General features: G+C 29.9%; 3 protein-coding genes across 5 annotated transcripts; 2 read left to right on the forward strand and 1 right to left on the reverse strand.

Moving 5' to 3' along the window:
• Positions 1-1,645: 1,645 nt before the first annotated feature.
• LOC100162779 (adenosylhomocysteinase) lies at positions 1,646-6,588 on the reverse strand. Its single transcript, XM_001950089.5, has 2 exons — positions 6,117-6,588; positions 1,646-3,081 (listed from the first exon to the last, which is right to left on the reverse strand). The coding sequence occupies exon 2, from the start codon at positions 3,037-3,039 to the stop codon at positions 1,732-1,734; it is 1,308 nt and encodes a 435-aa protein (XP_001950124.1). The 5' UTR covers positions 3,040-3,081; positions 6,117-6,588; the 3' UTR covers positions 1,646-1,731.
• A 273-nt stretch (positions 6,589-6,861) lies between these two features.
• LOC100162070 (LETM1 domain containing 1-like) lies at positions 6,862-11,024 on the forward strand. The gene is given in 8 exon segments (NM_001162470.1): positions 6,862-7,115; positions 8,551-8,682; positions 8,685-8,859; positions 8,938-9,122; positions 9,328-9,441; positions 9,544-9,715; positions 9,799-9,945; positions 10,055-11,024. Coding segments are annotated over 8 exon segments (1,206 nt in total). The 5' UTR covers positions 6,862-7,017; the 3' UTR covers positions 10,238-11,024.
• A 2,091-nt stretch (positions 11,025-13,115) lies between these two features.
• LOC100164126 (LETM1 domain-containing protein 1) lies at positions 13,116-16,863 on the forward strand. Of its 3 annotated transcripts, XM_008191942.3 has the most exons (8): positions 13,116-13,436; positions 14,588-14,882; positions 14,947-15,131; positions 15,316-15,429; positions 15,602-15,773; positions 15,845-15,991; positions 16,101-16,289; positions 16,394-16,521. In XM_008191942.3, the coding sequence occupies exons 1-7, from the start codon at positions 13,339-13,341 to the stop codon at positions 16,281-16,283; spliced, it is 1,194 nt and encodes a 397-aa protein (XP_008190164.1). In that variant the 5' UTR covers positions 13,116-13,338; the 3' UTR covers positions 16,284-16,289; positions 16,394-16,521. The 3 variants fall into 3 exon arrangements, with proteins under 3 accessions (XP_008190164.1, XP_001947024.2, XP_008190165.1); XM_001946989.5 differs by having other exon boundaries at positions 16,101-16,863; XM_008191943.3 differs by having other exon boundaries at positions 13,118-13,917; positions 16,101-16,863.
• Positions 16,864-18,978: the final 2,115 nt, after the last annotated feature.

Raw genomic sequence — 18,978 nt, forward strand, 5'->3', positions numbered from 1 at the left:
TGTTTTGCGCGGGACAACTTTTATCTTTCTGTGTTTGTAGTATTGACTCCAAAATTTCTGAACATATAGGGTGGAAAATGATCTATGCAACAGCGTGCCCATATTTTAGATATCATAAATACAATAAAAGTTATTTGGTTCTAAACATTTTGTTTTTTTATTTGCTTATAAAAAATTATTGGATAGTGCTATTAAAAAAAAGAGCACGCTGTTGCACAGATAAATTTCTTCTTTACGTGTTGTGAAAATTTGGTAGCTCTATAAAAAATATGATGCTAGAAAAGTTGTCCCGCGCAAAACAGTTTTTGCCATGTGCCCATGTCGTACATTTGTAGGACGGAGACAACGTATGCGGGTGTAGCGTCCTCTTAATATATTATAGGTACTGAAGATACCTACCTATAAAGAACACAATATTATCAGTATAAACATACTACAAACGCGTCATTCTTCAATTATATTCTCAAGTTTTTTCATAGGTTGATCTATTTATTATTCTGAATTTAAAAAAATAACAAAACTTGAGTTTTAAGAAATTAAAATAACATTTATCACGAGGGTTTGAAAAAAATTGAATTATGTTATGCATAATAAATACCAAGCGATATTACAATATTAAACAGGCTCAATTCTACAATAGATACCATAATTATTATTAAACTATACAATTTGTCATATTACCTAGCTAACTAAAAGTTATAAATTTAGAAAATATGTTAGAGCCTAAAAACATTAATTAATCAGATGATTTAATCCAGAAAGTAGAGCAGCCGAGCAGGCACAGTAATTTGGAGTCTTTATAGTTAACTATCAACGTAACTGTGTTTATTTAATATTTTAAGGGGTTCCAGTCGGTCATTTTCTAAGGAGTAGGTTAAGAATTAGGCAATTACGTGGCAAGTACAACCGAGCCATATCAATATGTGCGAGTGTAAATACTGCATGGTATGTCAACGCGTCGCAAATCGCAATCAGAATCCACATTCTAAGAATCGGTAGTTCAGTTTAGTATTACAATATATAATTTATTTTTTTATTTCAAAATAATATAGTTAGGTATGTCACTATAAAAATGGTTATTTTTAAACAATAGCAACACTTGTTATTTATTATTTTATTACCGTATACTTTTTATACATATATTAAATAGGTAGATATAAATTATACCTATATAATGTCATCAACAGTACTGGATTGGATAAGTACTGGCCCCCGAATTTTAGAACTTCACCATCATAAAATCAATTAAAATAGGTTATAAAAATTAATTTTAATACTTATCTATACACGCATTTAATTTAGTTAGGGCAATAGGCTCACATAATTAAACTCCATAGCTTAGTGGTTCTATACAGGCCTAATTATTAACGAATTTAAAATATAAGATTATTATGAATGTATTTATTCTTGAATTCGATAAATATAAAATTCTTCGTAAAGTAAAATATACTCACAAAAAAGGACTTATAGGCGAGCATGCAATTAAATTGATTGGTTGGGGAAATACTCCATAAACCCTTTTTTTTGGAAAACTTCATTGGGTATAAATGGATACACCAAGGTCCAAGATGACCATTGGTTATATTATTATTGGTTCTGTATTAAACAATATTTAGAGGTAATCTAATCAAACAAAACATGTAAATAATTTTTTTAATTTATAATAATGTATTTTTGATGAGTTGAATTAACATATATCTGTTAAGTTTTAGTTTATTTCTTAATTTAATTTTAGTATCTGTAACTATCAGGTTTGTATGGCCCTTCAACTGGTATTCCAAGATACTTAGATTGGTCAGGAGTGAGCTTAGTCAACTTGACACCCAAGTGGTCCAAATGCAGAGCTGCTACTTCTTCATCTAATTTCTTAGGTAATACATATACATCATGTTTGTATTGATCTGTTTTGGTAAATAATTCAATTTGTGCTAAAACTTGATTAGTAAATGAAGTGCTCATAACAAATGATGAATGTCCAGTAGCACAACCTAAATTCACCAACCTTCCTTCAGCCAAAAGAATAATGTGTCTGCCATTGGCCAGAGTGTATCGGTCTACTTGGGGTTTGATGTTTATCTTATCAACAGCATTCTTTTCCAACCATGTTACTTCAATCTCACAATCAAAATGACCAATATTGCAAACTATAGCATCATCTGGCATATGTGGGAAGTGTTCACCGGTAATAATCCCTTTGCAGCCTGTTGTCGTCACATATATTTGTCCCTTCGAACAGACTTCTTCCATAGTAGTTACTTCAAAACCAGCAATAGATGCTTGAAGCGCATTAATTGGGTCAATTTCAGTGACAATAACACGACCGCCAAAAGCTTGCAATGACATTGCACATCCTTTGCCAACATCACCAAAACCAGCAACAACACAGACTTTTCCTGCTATCATAATATCTGTTGCACGTTTTACACCATCAATAAGGGATTCACGGCAACCATACAAGTTATCAAATTTACTTTTTGTAACTGAATCGTTTACATTAATAGCTGCCATTTTTAAAACACCTTGTTTTTTCATTTTGTATAGATTGTGAACACCAGTAGTTGTCTCTTCAGATACTCCTTTGATGCCATCCAAAAACTGAGGGTATTTATCATGTACCAGTGTGGTCAGATCTCCACCATCATCCAAAATCATATTTAAAGGATTGCCATCAGCAAACACCAAAGTTTGTTCAATGCACCATGTGTATTCTTCTTCAGTTTCACCTTTCCAGGCAAATACAGGGATTCCAGCTTTTGCAATTGCTGCAGCTGCATGATCTTGAGTACTAAATATATTACAGCTAGACCATTGTACTTCAGCCCCTAGTTCAATTAGAGTTTCAATGAGGACAGCTGTTTGAATAGTCATATGAAGACAACCAGCTATACGGGCACCCTTGAGAATTTTGATTGGACCATATTTTTTACGTAAAGACATTAAACCAGGCATTTCTTTTTCCGCTAAAATAATTTCTTTGCGGCCCCATTCAGCAAGAGATAAATCCGCAACTTTAAACTTGTGGGTGAGTCCGTTTTCCATTTTTCTTTTCTTGATTGACGTTATTTTGAATGTTTTATATATCTATAAAATCAAAATAGGTATATTAGATAGTAATTAATTTTATGGTAACTACTATCAAAAATTTATGTTAATATGATAAATCATAATTATAGATATTTGGTCATTAATTGTTGAGAATCTAATTATTTAATAACGAAACTTGAGTTTAAAATATGGATTTTCTAGTAAATGGTTAATTAATCAAAATAAATACCTAAAATCACTATAAAGTTTTATAAGCTTAGGTATTATTTTCTAGAATTATTAATATTATTACTAATAAAATTTCCCAACTCATCCATCACTTTTATTGGGATTTTTTTTAACACACAAGCGAATAATAAATTAATGCCACTACCAAAATAGTTTTGTGTTTGGTGATAGGCACTAGGAGTTCTTGTTATTTCACATAATTGATTGATAAAAGTGTGTCCATGTATTATAGACTTTCGTAAAGTACCTATATATAACAGTTCTAATTCTTAGTAACACTTTTTAAATGATTTAGCTAGAAAATTTTAGTGTGGTTTACATAATATTTAAAACATGTTTAGTTACAGTAAGTAATTTACTAAGATAAATAAACAAAAAACACATTTCTACAAATGTAAAACATTTTTATTTTTTTACTATTTAATTTAATTTTAAATATTTTATAGCAATATAGGTAAGTACCTTGCAAAAAGGGTTAATATTTTACAGTTTGATTCAACAAGCATGCTTACTCCTATTTCATTCTTTAATAATGCATTGATAACTAGACCATATTTTTAGACACTTAGATTTACAATGACCGTTTAAGTGTCTGTTAACGCTAACTGGCAGTTAGTATAATATTTAACCGATGTCAATTCTAACTAACCCCATTAAAATGATTAATCTCCATTAGGTTAAGTGAATGCTAACTGTTGGATTTCATTACCAACAGATTCCTTTCGGTAATCATTTGGTAAGAAACATATAACCATCGGTTACCATTAACAGATACTTAACTGGACATTGTAAGAATGGCCTTAAGAAATGTCCTTTAACAAAAATATGTTCTTGGGCTGGTAGCAAGATTTTTGTTTCTGACCGATTTTTGTTGTCTAGGTTATTTATTAATAAAAACATATATTTAGGGATGACTAATAGATTTTCCTTGAAGAGGAAAATTTTGAGTAGCCTACTATGCTTTTATATTGTTCTATATTTTTATCAATGTTAATATACTCGTTAATATATATTATATATTAATATTAACTACTTTAATAATTTATATAATTTTCAAATCATCATACATTTCACTACTATTATGGACTATTCCCACACGGCATTTAGGAAATGATAATATTTTGTGGATATTTTGAAGTGCTTGAATAACGAGTTGAATAATGAATATTTGACTAATAATATTGTATAGGTAAATATTTTATTCTCATAAAATAATAAAATATTGCACAAGAATGTTGACTTAATATTTTTATAATGTTTCCATGAAAAAATGTTTTTAAAAAAATATGATTAAAATGATTTGTTAATGTTTTTTAGAAAATATTTTTCAAAAGTGAACTTCTTGGCCAAAAAATATAAATAAAATATTTCCTTATTATTTACGCAACTTTTTCAAATATTTTTACAACTATATTGTTTTGCTGAAAATATTTATACCATATTTGGGAAATATTAAAATACTGTGTGGGTTATAACTTAAGGGATAATTTATAATATGTATAAACTGTATTGATCTAGAAGGCAGAAACTACCCGATCAAATTTCAATTTGTATAGGAATTACATCAACATTCTTTAAAAAGGATAGGTGTCTATTGAAAAAAATAAGTTTGAATCAACACAGGACATTCATTAAGAGGACACTACACAGGCATTTGTTGTCTCCATCTAACAAGTGTGTAACATAGAACATTTACGCTCAGAAGATCAAGTTTAGCTTCGTGTGTATACAAATTTGAGTGAATTGACCTATTATGAAACTTGATACTAAGAACATTATCTGTGTTTAAGTGTGGGTTTCTTGTGATAATTTTGTTTTTATGCGAGTAATGAGCATTCTTAACTCACACTATATCAAATACGCAAGACTTAGTTGATTCACCCTAATATTTAAACTAACAAAGCTAAATGTGATCTGCCGCGCGTAAATTTGGCATGTTATGCACTTGTTACAAATTTCCGTGTAGCGCCTTCTTATATGAAATAATAAATCTAAATGATTGATAAAAACGGTGTTAAAATAATCCCGATAATAATATATATCTGTGGTTTAAATATACCTATTCACTTTTTAATTCAAAAAATAAAATTTGAATAATTGTGTTACTAAAAAAAAAATAAATTTTCTTGTACATATTAAGTTGTTCTAAATATTAAGTTGCATAGGTATCTCATTTAGAATTAAATTTCAGTGTAACACTAGAGTAACAACCCCCCCTCCCAACACCAGTAGTCACCACCATAGATAATAAAGACTTAATAGTCTATAATATAGACCTAATAGTCTTTATTATCTATGGTCGCCACGACTGAAGTTATATTGAACATGGTGCGAAAAAAATCTATGACCCAGGACACAAAATACAGAATGGCAGGCAGCTGGACAGTAATTAAAAGTAAAATAAGTCAGCAACTGTAACTGAAACCAGAAATTGGATGGATATTGAATAACGCTTAGGACCAAAAATCAATGATTTACGTTTGTATGAAACTATGAAACAATTGATTTATAAAATAATAGACTGGCGATGTAGGGCCAATGCCCAAATTACGCCAATCCATGGCGAAATTGCTCGCCGACGGCATGTTTTGTTTAGATTGTCATAATATTTTATGGTACCATTGTACATACCAGTTAACTCAATTAACATCATTCCCGGTCATTCCGATTCCGATTGCCATTGTATGAAAACAATAAAATATAATAGGTAGGTATGTTTTTAAAAATTATAAATTACATTACCTATTGGCAATTATTATTCAATATTCGCGACCGACATAAAATGTCTGGGTTAATTCTCGTATATTATTATAATATACCCAATAATATAATGTAATACTTACACGATTCGGACGCGAATGGAAACCACACGACTGCGTGGAGACTTGAAAATATTGGGAACTGCGAACGGTTTAGGCCGCGGTGACGACTGGAGGGTAAATGGAGTAAAAATAGTAAAAAGTGCTAAAAACTGTTGCGGTTTCGTTACGGACGGACCGGCAAATGACGATAGGGATGGCGTGATGAGATGCAATCGTTATTGCTCCAATGGTCGCAACCGGCCTCGTGTGTCGACGTTGTCGTGCGTGTGGCCGTGTGGGAAAGAAAGAAAGAGCAAAAGGACCGCTGCGGCGCTGTGATCTTATTATCTCATTATATCGTTACAATTATTATTGTATACTGTATTGTGACTTTTGTTTAGGATCGCGTGTTCGTAAGACATCGATAGTTTGCATTTTAAACAGAAATCGTTGGTGCGCGTGTTATACAGAAATCGATAGTTTTGCAGTAGGACGTACGGCGCGAAAAATAAATTTTGTACGGTCGACCGGTCACAGAATAGATCCGCTCTGTGGACCAGTAACCAATGGTTTCTGAATAGTATCAAATGGAAAAATTATAATTAATTATTGATGTTGATAGCAAATAGCAATATTCAAATGTCAATATGATAATATTTACGGTCGCGAAGTGACGTTCAATCCTTTATATATTTTGATTGATCATATTGATATTATCCAAGACGCCAAAAACATTATCAGCTGTGCCGTTATCACTACCAGCTATCCGTCATAATAATAAAATATTAAATTTTGTTTTCGCCAAAAATTAAAAACCTATTTGGAAATAATAATGTAAATTTTAAACGCAAACGTTTATCGACGACAAAATTGTATCAGCATTCGGCAATCGTGCGAGAGCCGAGTCAGATTTAACCCGCCAAACATTGTCGGGCCGCGCACGATGAAGTTCATCATCAGCACGTCTCGGTGCTATGCTGCCACCAATTGCAGATTATTGAATTTTGAAAACAGAACGTACAAAAACAGTCGATTTTTCAGGTATGTGTGTCAACCTGATGGAAGTGGATTACTCGTCTTCCCCAATATTATCTAATATTAGGCCATCCGTTCATTGACACACCGATTGGATGTTGTGTTTAGTAATATATCTAATGAGTCTACCTAGTTAGGTTAAGTCCATTTGAGTCCATTTCTATTCTCTACCATCTACTTATCAGTTTTCTTTTGGTCCCTTTTGGAATTCGCATATGGCTGGTATTTGGCAATGGTAATAATATATTTTTAAATGTTAGGAAAACTGACTGTTTATGTTGAGAAATATTAGTCTTTAGCCAAATATTTTACAATGCCTTTTAATGCTTGAAATTCTTTTCAAATACTCCAATTGTGTGGACAAATAAAATGTCCACATAATAACAAACCTGCCCCCAGTCTCAACTACCTATTTTTGTTGTTTCTTTTAAGTGCCTATTAATGAAATGTGCCAAGTTTAAAATGTAATAGTTTTATATTTTGTAAATAGGTACTATGTTTGTATTTTACATGGGTGCTCAAAGCAAATATATTTTTATATTTTATATTATTCAATAATTTTGTTGGAAAAAGGCTTATTATGATGATCATTATCATCTCTAGTATAAAGAACATTTTGTTATTTACATATTATTATACAAGGTATAATTACATATTATACTGTTTTATTTTTGGCATAACTTTGATGGTTGCTTTCATATTATCGTAATTTTTTGTCCTTTTGATTTTTTTCAAACTCAAATTAATGTGAAATTATTTTAATTTTGTGCTCATGAAGTTAAATGTTCAACAAAAAGTTAAAACTTCTTACTGTAAACAAGGCTGAAGTTATTTAACAGTTACTGTCAAGTACAAACGTGTCATGTCTTCTAAATCAATTAAACCCTTTAACATTTGGCACTGACCAGGACTCTGATAATACCAGAGATGGAAAACGTTTTTAAAAAACATTATTAAACGGAAAAAAACAAAAAACAAAAACAATTAATAAAACAAAAACAAAAAAAAACGATATAATTACTATATATTAATATATAATATATATATATTTGTAATAATTAGATAAGTAATCTAAGCTTATCCCATATTATACCTATTGAATAAAAAATATTTAGATTTTTCTTAGACAGTTCTTTTTAACTATTGAAGTGGTGTATTATGCAATTAAATTGTTGAAGACCTAAGTGTAGTATCTGTATAGTTAATATAGATTGTGTTCGGTCATGTTTGGCTTCTAGCTATACTGAATATGCAACTACAAGTAATTAATGAATACTTGCATATTATGTTGAGCATTTGAGAAATAATATTATTTTGTTGGTCCATATTATTATTATCAAATATATTCTCATGGCCACAAAGGTCACACTTTAGTCAAATTAAATTTAAATATATTAAATGTGGGAATGAGCTTTTAATTTATTTAATAATTTATTTCTAGGAATTCAGTAGTTTTGCAGTTACCAAGCAAGGAACCACTGAAAACAGATACAAAACCTCCGGCTGTTCCACCCTATATAAGTGGAAGTAGTGTGGATAATGCTAACCAATCTTTACAATCTACTGAAAAGAAAATGCTTCTTTAAATAACACTGTTGTTAAGCATGATAATAATTTAGACAATAAACAAAATATGAACGAGTCAAAGATCTTAGATGATAATAACTTCACAATGCGACTTGTTAAAAAGATTGAAAAATGGTCGCCATCTACTGCAAAATATGCAAGACTGAGTGTTTTTGGGTGTAAAGTTAGTAATATTTATTTTATATTTACATAAATTGTTAAATGGAAAGCAAATATAACATTTTTCTTTTTTTTTTTTTAGTATCTATACAAAGATGTTCTAGTGTTACTGTCAGCTTATAAAAAATATTATAGTTCTGATTTGTCATCCTTAACTTATGCTGAGTTGGAGTTGAAGTATAGGTTGCCATTACAACTTGTTCGTTTGACACCAATCCTAATTTTTTGGCCTGTACCATTTACTAATTTGTTTTTGTTTCCATTAGCGTAAGTAAAAATATATTTATTTTTAAATTATACTATTTAAATTATTTAGTTTTGTATTCATTATCTTTTTGCTGAAAAAAATATAGAGTTAGGTTTATAATTATTATTATTTTAGTTTTGTTGTAGGTATAATAATAAAACCATAACCATACACAATTTGGAATATCATAATATTTTATTTTTATTAAATTTTATTTAATTTCAGGTTCATGTTTCCTAAGTATTTGTTATCTGAACATTTTTGGACAGATGAACAACTTAAAGAGTATTGGATAAAAGATCAACAAAACAATTTTGAACATAATATGAGAGTTTTTGAGTAAGTTTATTTTTCTTATTTAATTCTTATTGATAAAAAAAACAAAAAAATTAATCATATTAAAATATTGATGAATCATACTAATATAATTTAATATGTTAGGCATTTGAGTTTAATGGCTGAAGAATGTTCAGATGATATGCTTTTAAAATGGTTTCGTGTGATTGAATGTCTGGGAGCAGGAGGTGTATCCCCAGTAGATGACATTATTCAAGCCATCCCAGTTTTTACTATGTTCCCGTATCATTTTAGTACTTTACCTCGTCAACATATTGTGAGTTTTTTAAATTAAATACTTGTATTGTTAGTCAAATATTTGTATATTATTAAATATTTTTATTATTATTTAAATTAAAGAAAGTACTATTGAAAATGTATAACATACACCGTGGATGGAGAAGAAGAGTGAGGTTAAAGAAATTAGCACAGTACATACAATTAATGGACAGGGCAATAGAATCCGAAGGTGGACCAGATAAATTAAATGATAGACAATTAAAATGGGTATGTTATTTATGTATTTCATCAATAATTGAATGTGTTTTTATTATTCAAATATAAAAACATATAATATTTTATTATTTTGACTGGAGATATTTTATTTTTGTTTTAGGCGTGCTTATTTAGAGGGTTAAGCCCTTTTTCATCATCTAGGGAAACACTTGTCTTATACTTAAAAGACTGGATAAAAATCTCCTCAAAGATTGATAACGATTCACTCAGCTGTATACTCCATTGCCAGGTTTTATTGGCGTTAAATCGACCAGAAAATAACATACTAAAGAATACAGAATAATAAATGGTGCTTATTTAAAAAGGAAAATATATAACCATTTAAAACGTAGACAGAATAAGCATTGTAATTACAATAATAATAAAATCTAGTCTGTACTTTTGTTTTGTAGTACTTATGTTAATCAATGTTTTGTAAAAAAAAATTAATATCCAGTGGTGTTAATATTATTCTGTCTTGGTGATATTTTATTTTGTTACATTGTAATTTTGTTAATAGAGTTTTTTTTTCAATTTGTTATAAATCCGTTTAATATATTTAAAATTGGAACTGAGAGTTTAGAAAGAAACATTAATGAAATGTATAATAGTGCATTGAGTAGATGAAATGGGTAATGAAATTGAGAGAAATAATGTTTTAAATATCCAAATTATGGTTGATGGTATTTGAAAGCGCAGGATCAACATTTTCATATTGATATTAAACAATTGAATGAATAATCTCAGACTTTTATTTAAGTATAACTTTTTTGAAGTACTATTTTGATATATTTTGTTATAGTACTTATTTAAACTTTTCAATTTTTGATAAAATATTGCAATACTTAGTTAAAACTTTGAATAATATTATTTTTCTATTTCTATTTCTATTCTATTTAAGTTTAAAAAAATTTACAATATAATTTCTATCAAAATATGAAATTTAAGCTTTTATAAATTATTGTTAATTGGTATTATATAGTTTTTAAATTTTTAAATTGCTATCAAAAAAAACCTATACATTTTTAAGGCTTTTGACTTTTATGAACAGTTTAAGAAAAATAAAAAATAAAAAATGTTGAAAATTAAAATGGCTCTATTTTTATTGGCTTAAAATTTAATATAAATATTTTTAAGAGGCCATTGTGTATAGAAAATGATAATTTAAGTAACTCAGCAATATTTTTTTATAAATAGAAATAATTGGTTGGTTATAGATAGTTTTTATAATTTGTTTGATGGTAGAGTATCCAACATGTCATGTCTTCATAATTTGAACTATAATATGATCGCTCATAAAAATTATTGAGACTGCAATTAACCTTAATTTATAGTAGATATAAGAGGAATCTTGTATCAACCCTTGGGTGTAAAAATAAAGATTTTTAAAAAATATAAAGCAATAGCAAATTTTTGTGGATTTTGTAAAAATTTGAAATTCAAACAAAATAAATTGTCACTTGGCATTTTCAATATTTTTTATTATGATATAAACAATAATTATGAAGATTGAGAAGCTATGTATTATTTATTAATTATTACGTGTATTGTTCTGTCGTTCTGGGGTTCTTATAAGGCTATAACTGCTATAACCTATGATAAAGTCATATATAAGTCTCAGGAGATTTTAAAACCACGGACTAAGATATAAGTCTATTATATCTACGATTTAAGATACCTATACTGTATATCTTAAATCGTGATTATATTATGTAGTGTTGGTTGGAGAGAGCCTGGAGGAGGTGAACTATAGACTGGAAGAATGGAGGGAAGCACTAGAGTAGAGGGTTAAAAAATAGTAGAAGTAAAACTGTGTATATGGAGTTTAATTTTCATCTTGGAGATATGGTCCAAAGAGTAAGTCAGAATAGGCATGTAGTGAGTATTGTGGGCGAGGTAGTGGAAGAAATTTATAGTCTCAAGTACTAGGATCTGTCTTACCATATAACAGTGTTAGCCGTTGGGTAAGTTACTTTACTCGTTACTCAAATAAAATTGTAATGAAATTACTTTACTTTTCAAATAGAAAAGCAACTCATTACTTTATCGTTACAAAAATAATTTTTTTTTTTTAATTTCTTGGCAATTATCTTTTGCAGGCAAATTGAACAAGCAAATTCTTTATAAAACCTATATAATTAATAGGATCATATAAAATTTAGTCTTCCACACAAGCTATATTCATAGGAAACCTATTTAAAGTAATAATAAATTTAATTAACTGCTCTCGTGATTTACGGTGCAATTAGACATTTCAAACATCAAAACCATTGAAAACTGAATTGTGCCGAGTTAAAATTAAATATATATATACATATTAGATTGGTAAACATAATAATACCCGCATTATACATATATTTTTTTTCAATTCGCAATATAGGTAGGTAGGTACTTAATAATTCGAAACTGTAACGCGTTATTCTATAGAAATTACTTTTCAAAAGTAATTTCCATTACATTTTCGTTATTTGGAAATAATTCTAATGAAATTACGTAACGCGTTACAAGCAAAGTAACGCAGTTACAGTAACGCGTTACTTTCCTTACGTTACTACCCAACACTGCTTATAAATAATGGTGGTTTTGACGAAGATATTATGCATAGGATTAAGTGTGGATGGATGAAGTGAAGAGAAGCATCAGATGTTTTATGCGATAGAAGAATTACAATCAGGTTAACAATCGAGGTTAAAAGGTAATTGTTGGGGTATAGAAAAAACAATGGAGAGGAAAATGAGTGTTGCGGAGATGAGAATGTTAAGAGTGGAGTGACGAGAGAGGACAGAATAAGAAATGAGTATATAAGAGGTAGTATAGGAGTGGCTTCAATAGTTGATAAAATGCTTGAGAATAGGTAGAGATGGCTAGGACATGTTTTAAGAAAAGAAAAAACTGAGGCAGTTTCAGTGACGAAGATCGTGAGTGTGGATTGAAAAAGAGGAAGACCGAAAAAGAGGTGGTTTGAAGTTATAAAGTGCGATATGTGATATGCGATATGCGATATGAGGAGAATGCTAAGGATAAGTGGAAATTACGGACCAGGCTGGCCGACCCCAAATAGTTGGGAGTGAAGGCGAAGAAATAGAAGAAGAGAATAATCTCAATAATGTTCTATGATTATATTATCTAAGTCTGAGTCACGGCTATAGATAGTATGGTCACAGAATAGATTAAATTAACTTATCAGTTATCACCTATCACGTCGACAGGCCGCCGGCTACGAATTAACGTCGTGCGCTTGCGGATCGCCAAAACACTTGTTATTTACGTTTTGTTTCGAGTATCGCCATTCATCATAGATTATGAATAGTATTCACGTATCATGTGAGAGTTAAGTCAAATTTGACCCTCCAAACATTACTAAATAGTAAATACTAACTATCGTCATTCGTCGGGCCACGCACGATGAAGTACATGATCAGCATGTATCGGTGCTATGCTGCTACTAATTTCAGATTGTTGAATTTTGAAAACAGAACGTACAAGAACATTCGATTTTTCAAGTATGTGTGTCAGTGCGTCTTTCCCAGTATTGTGCGATATTCCCCTTGGCGAAACTAGAAAATTTTATTAGGACAGGCCAAATGATAAATATGAAAAAAATTATGATTACAAAATAAGTTTTATTTAAATTTTAAATTTTATTAAGTCAGTCAGTAAGTTATCGAGTCAGGATTAGCTTAGACCATGGCCCAACTGGCCATGAACTGGTCTTCATATTTTTTTTTAACCTTATACATTTTTTCATATTAAAATTATGTGAAATTATTTTAATCTTGAGCTCTTAAACTTAAATACCTTTTCCATAAAAAAGTTAAAACTTTTTACTGTAAACAAGGGTCATAACAAGTTATTTAATACAGTTACTGTCAAGTACAAACTTGGCATGACAAAATAAACCAAATCCTTTAAAAAATTGCGAAAAATTGGCACTGGTCAGGATTCTGATACTACTCTTGAACAATTTCTTCATTGTATCATACTGTAAGTATTCTTAAATGGCTCATTTATGTCAAATTACAACATTTCTAAAAAATAGTAATATTTTTACAATTAGGTACCTATAGTTCATACGGTACATACATTAAAAAGTATGACAATGATCTATGCTTATATATAATATTGAATAACACATATTTACATTCTTCTTAGAAAGTACTTTATAACTATTGACAGTGGCATGTAACATAGGATCCAAGTGTTGCTCAGGCAACACCTTAAATATGAGGGGGTGGGTAGAAAAAAATAAGGAAATTTTATAGGTCGGTATGACAGTATTATGAAGGGTAGATCACCTAAAATTATTTGAGCAACACCAATTTTTTTTATGATAATGCCACTGACTATTGAAGTGGTATATGCAATTCAATTGTGTAAGACCCATGTATATTATACACTTTATTACAATAATAGGTATAGTTAATATAGATTATGTTCGATTTATGACTTCTAGCCGTACTGATGTGGATATACAATAATAAGTAATTAATGAATATTTGCATATTATTTTGTGCTCTTGAGATCTAATTATTTTGTTGGTCCATATTATTATTATGAAATATATCCACATGACCACAAAGGTCACACTTTGGTTGAATTAAATTTAAATATATTAAATGACAAATGTGAGAATAAGTTTTTAATTTATTTCTAGGAATTCAGTGGTTTTGCAATTACCAAGCAAGGAACCACTGAAAACAGATACAAAAGTTCCGGCTTTTACAAGTGGCAGTGGTGTTGATTATGATAACCCATGTTTACAATCTACTGAAAAGAAAAATGCTTCTTTAAATAACACTGATGTTACGCATGATAATAAATTAGACAATAAACAAAATATTAACGAGACCTTAAACGATAGTAACTTCACAATGCGACTTGTTAAAAGGATTGAAAAATGGTCGCCATCTACAGCAAAATATGCAAGACTGAGTGTTTTTGGGACTAAAGTTAGTAATATTTACTTAAATGGATAACTAAATATATAATATATTTGTTTCTTTCTTATTTCAGTATCTATACAAAGATATTCTAGTGTTACTATCAGCTTTTAATAAATATTATAGTTCTGATTTGTCGTTATTAACTTATGCCGAGTTGGAGGTGAAGTATAGGTTGCCATCACAACTTTTTGGTTTGACACCAATCCTAATTTTTTGTAATATACCATTTCTTGATTTGCTTATATTTCCAATAGCGTAAGTAAATATATATTTATTTTATTATACAATAAACTATCATTATTGGCAGTTATCTTAGGCTGCCAAAAATATAGTTTTATTAAAGATATGGTTTTTTTGCAGATATAATAATAAAAACATAACCATCCACTATTTTAAATATCATAATATTTTATTTTTATTCTACTTAATTTAATTTCAGGTTCATGTTTCCTAAGTATTTGTTATCTGAACATTTTTGGACAGATGAACAAATTAAAGAGTATTGGGTAAAAGATCAACAGAACAATTTTGAACATAACATGAGAGTTTTTGAGTAAGTTTATTCTCCTTATTTAATTCTTATTGATAAAAAACAAAAAAAATTATTCAATATAAAAATATTGATGAATCATAGCATACTATGTAGTCCATTAAATATATTTGTACGTTATATTCATTAATTTGTACATAAGCATGTAGATTTGTATGTTAGTCTATTATGTTAGGCATTTGAGTTTAATGGCTGAAGAATGTTCAGATGATATGCTTTTGAAATGGTTTCGTGTGATTGAATGTCTAAAAGCAGGAAACGTGGCCCCAGTAGAAGACATAATTCAAGCCATCCCAGTTTTTACTATGTTCCCGTATAATTTTAGCTCCTTACCTCCTCAACATATTGTGAGTTTTTTAAATTAAATACTTATATTGCTAATCAAATATTTTTATATTATCAATTATTTATATTAAAGAAAGTGCTATTGAAAATGTACAACATACACCGTGGATGGGGAAGAAGATTGAGGTTGAAGAAATTAGCACAGTACATACAATTAATGGATAAGGCAATAGAATCTGAAGGTGGACCAGATAAATTAAATGATAGGCAATTAAAATGGGTATGTTATTTATGTATTTCATCAATAATTGAAATGTGTTTTTATTATTAAAATATTAAAATAAATATAATACTTGATTAATTTAATAGGGGATGATTTTGTGTTTCAGGCGTGCTTATTTAGAGGCTTGAGCCCTTTTTCATCATCTAGAGAAACACTTGTCCTATACTTACAAGACTGGATAAAGATCTCCTCGAAAATAGACAACGATTCACTCAGCTTTATACTCCATTGCCAGGTTTTATTGGCATTAAATCGACCAGAAAATGACATACTAAAGAAGACTGAATAATAAATGGTGTTTATTTAAAAACAAAAATAAATAACCATTTAAAATCTAGACAAATTAATCCATTGTAATTACAATAATAATTAACTCTAGCCTGTATTTTTATTTTGTAGTATTCAAACGATATTAAAGGGCCCCTTTGTCCAAATACGAATGGGAGCCCACCAGGAAATTCTCGGCTTCTCGGTATGCATATCCGCTCAAATTAATATCCAGTAATGTTAAGAGGATGTCAGCACAATATTTGTTTTTTCTCTCTGGCCCATGCGCAACATTTACAAAACGCATTTACACAGAATCATTTTTTCTATGTTTTTAAGTAATCTTAGAGTAAAATCACCCATTACAAAAATTGTTATTTGACATTATATTCGAATTTGAAAATAACCAAAAGAATTTTGTAAATTTAAATGATGTTTAAATTGTTTTGAAACAATAATTAGACAAATCGATATGTCATTCCCTCAAAAATATTATTCTCTATCTTTTTTGTCATGGGTAAATTTACTATGAGATTACATAAAAACATAAAAAAATGATTCTGCGTAAATGTGTTTTGTACATCTCCCGCGTGGGCCAGAAAGAGAAAACAAATGGTGCGCTGACATCCTCTTAATAATATTTTGTCTTAGTGATATTTTATTTTGTTACGTTGCAATTTTGCTTAATAAAGTTTTATTTCAATTTGAGTTGCGTTCTAAATCTGTTTAATATATTTGAAACTGTAAGTGATAATTTAGCAAAAATAAATTATTGAAATTTATAGTGTAGACAAAATGGGTCTAAATGGCATATAATATTTTAAACAGTGAAGTTTATTGTTGATATTTGATGATATTTGGAACAATTAAAGAGTACTGAAAGCGCGGGTATTAAGCTTCTATTAAACATCATAATAATCTAGACTTGGCATTTGGGTGTATCTTTTTGAAAGTATTATTTTGATATTTTTTTTATGTGACGATCACTGCAATTGTTAGTTTTTGATAAAATATTGCAATACTCAGCTTATAATTACTGAACAATATTGTTTTTTAAAATTCTATTTAAGTAAAAAAAAAGTTAAAATACAAATTCTATCAAAATATTCAAACGCTTATAAAACTTTTTTTTGCATAATACCTATGTAGTCTATACTAATATATAAAATGATAGTGTTTGTTTGTATGTTCGGGATAAACTCCTAAACTACTTATTCAATTGTCGTGCAGTTTTTTTTTTTAATTAAAAAGGACATCAGTACATCACAGAAAAGGTTTTAGGCATAAATTTAGTCCCATAAAGCTTATAAATAATTAGTCATTATTAATTTTAAACGTATAAATTGTATACCTAAATATATTATTACACAATATTGTGCAGCACGGCGGCCAGCGGGTTTCCATCTACCTGTAACTTGACCTTTTTTCTTTTGTGTGTTTTTTCGGTGAGTAGATATGAATAATTGTTCCGAGAAGTAAAATTCAACAATCTATCTATATTCTATATTATACTATATGTATCCATCTGTATAATATATAAATTAAATATATATTCCTTTGGAAGTGGCATCACGCGTGAACGGCTGGACCGATTTCGTTTTTGTTGTATTCGTAATTGTGTGGAGAAGGTTCTTAACTCTGAATTAAGCAGTGGTGGTTTTGGGGGTGAGGCAAGTAATTTTCAGGAAAATAAAAAATATTTGTTTCATTAAATTTTGTATTATTTTGAATTTTGAATTTTAATTTATATAGTTCAGACATTAAATGATTTAAAAAAAAACTGAACAAATGTCTCCTCCACAAACGTCCCAGCATCCCACCCACTTACTGGCCCCAACGGCCTAGTCTTTCCGGCCATCGAGCGAGCCGAACTAATAGCCGACTCTCTCGAACTTCAATTCCGACCAAACCCTGGTCCCGACCTTCCTGAAATAACTGCACACTTCAACTCACTACAAAACATTAAAATCACTAAATCCAATCTATTCACAACTCCTCGCACAATCCAAACAATCATAAACAACCTCCGCAAAAAGAAAGCCCCCGGCGAAGACCTCATCACCAACACTGCCTTTAAATTTCTACCTAACAACATTCTACTATCCCTAACACAAATTATGGACTGCTCTCTCAGAATTTGCTACTTTCCACGTGCCAGGAAAAAAGCAGTTATAATTTCCATTCCCAAATCAGGCAAAGACCACAAACTACCCGAAAACTACCGATCAATTGCTCTACTTTCCTCCCTATCCAAAATTTACGAACGAATTATCCTCACTCACCTGCAAAACAATCTCTGTGACAAAATCCGCCCAGAACAATTTGCCTTCAGACCTGAACACTCTACCACCCTACAACTGACCAAAACTTCAACAAAAACCTAAACACCGCTTCCATCTTTCTTGCCGTGGAGAAGGCCTTCGACCGAGTTTGGCACGTAGGTCTCCTCTACAAACTATCCCAACTCAATATCCCGACTGAAATCGTTAAAATCATCGAATCCTTTCTCACCGACCGCACCTTCATCACAAAAGTCGAAGACTCATTTTCGTCCACCAGATACATACTCGCAGGTGTCCCTCAAGGATCCTGTCTCTCACCTACTCTCTACTTGACTTACATAAACGACATACCAACAACTCCTAAAGCACATCTCTCTCTATTTGCTAACGACACAATGTTTTTTACTTTCGACAAAAACCCGAAACGAGCAGCCA

Source organism: Acyrthosiphon pisum, chromosome A1 (genome assembly GCF_005508785.2).
Source record: "Acyrthosiphon pisum isolate AL4f chromosome A1, pea_aphid_22Mar2018_4r6ur, whole genome shotgun sequence".
Taxonomy (NCBI): Eukaryota; Metazoa; Arthropoda; class Insecta; order Hemiptera; family Aphididae; genus Acyrthosiphon; species Acyrthosiphon pisum.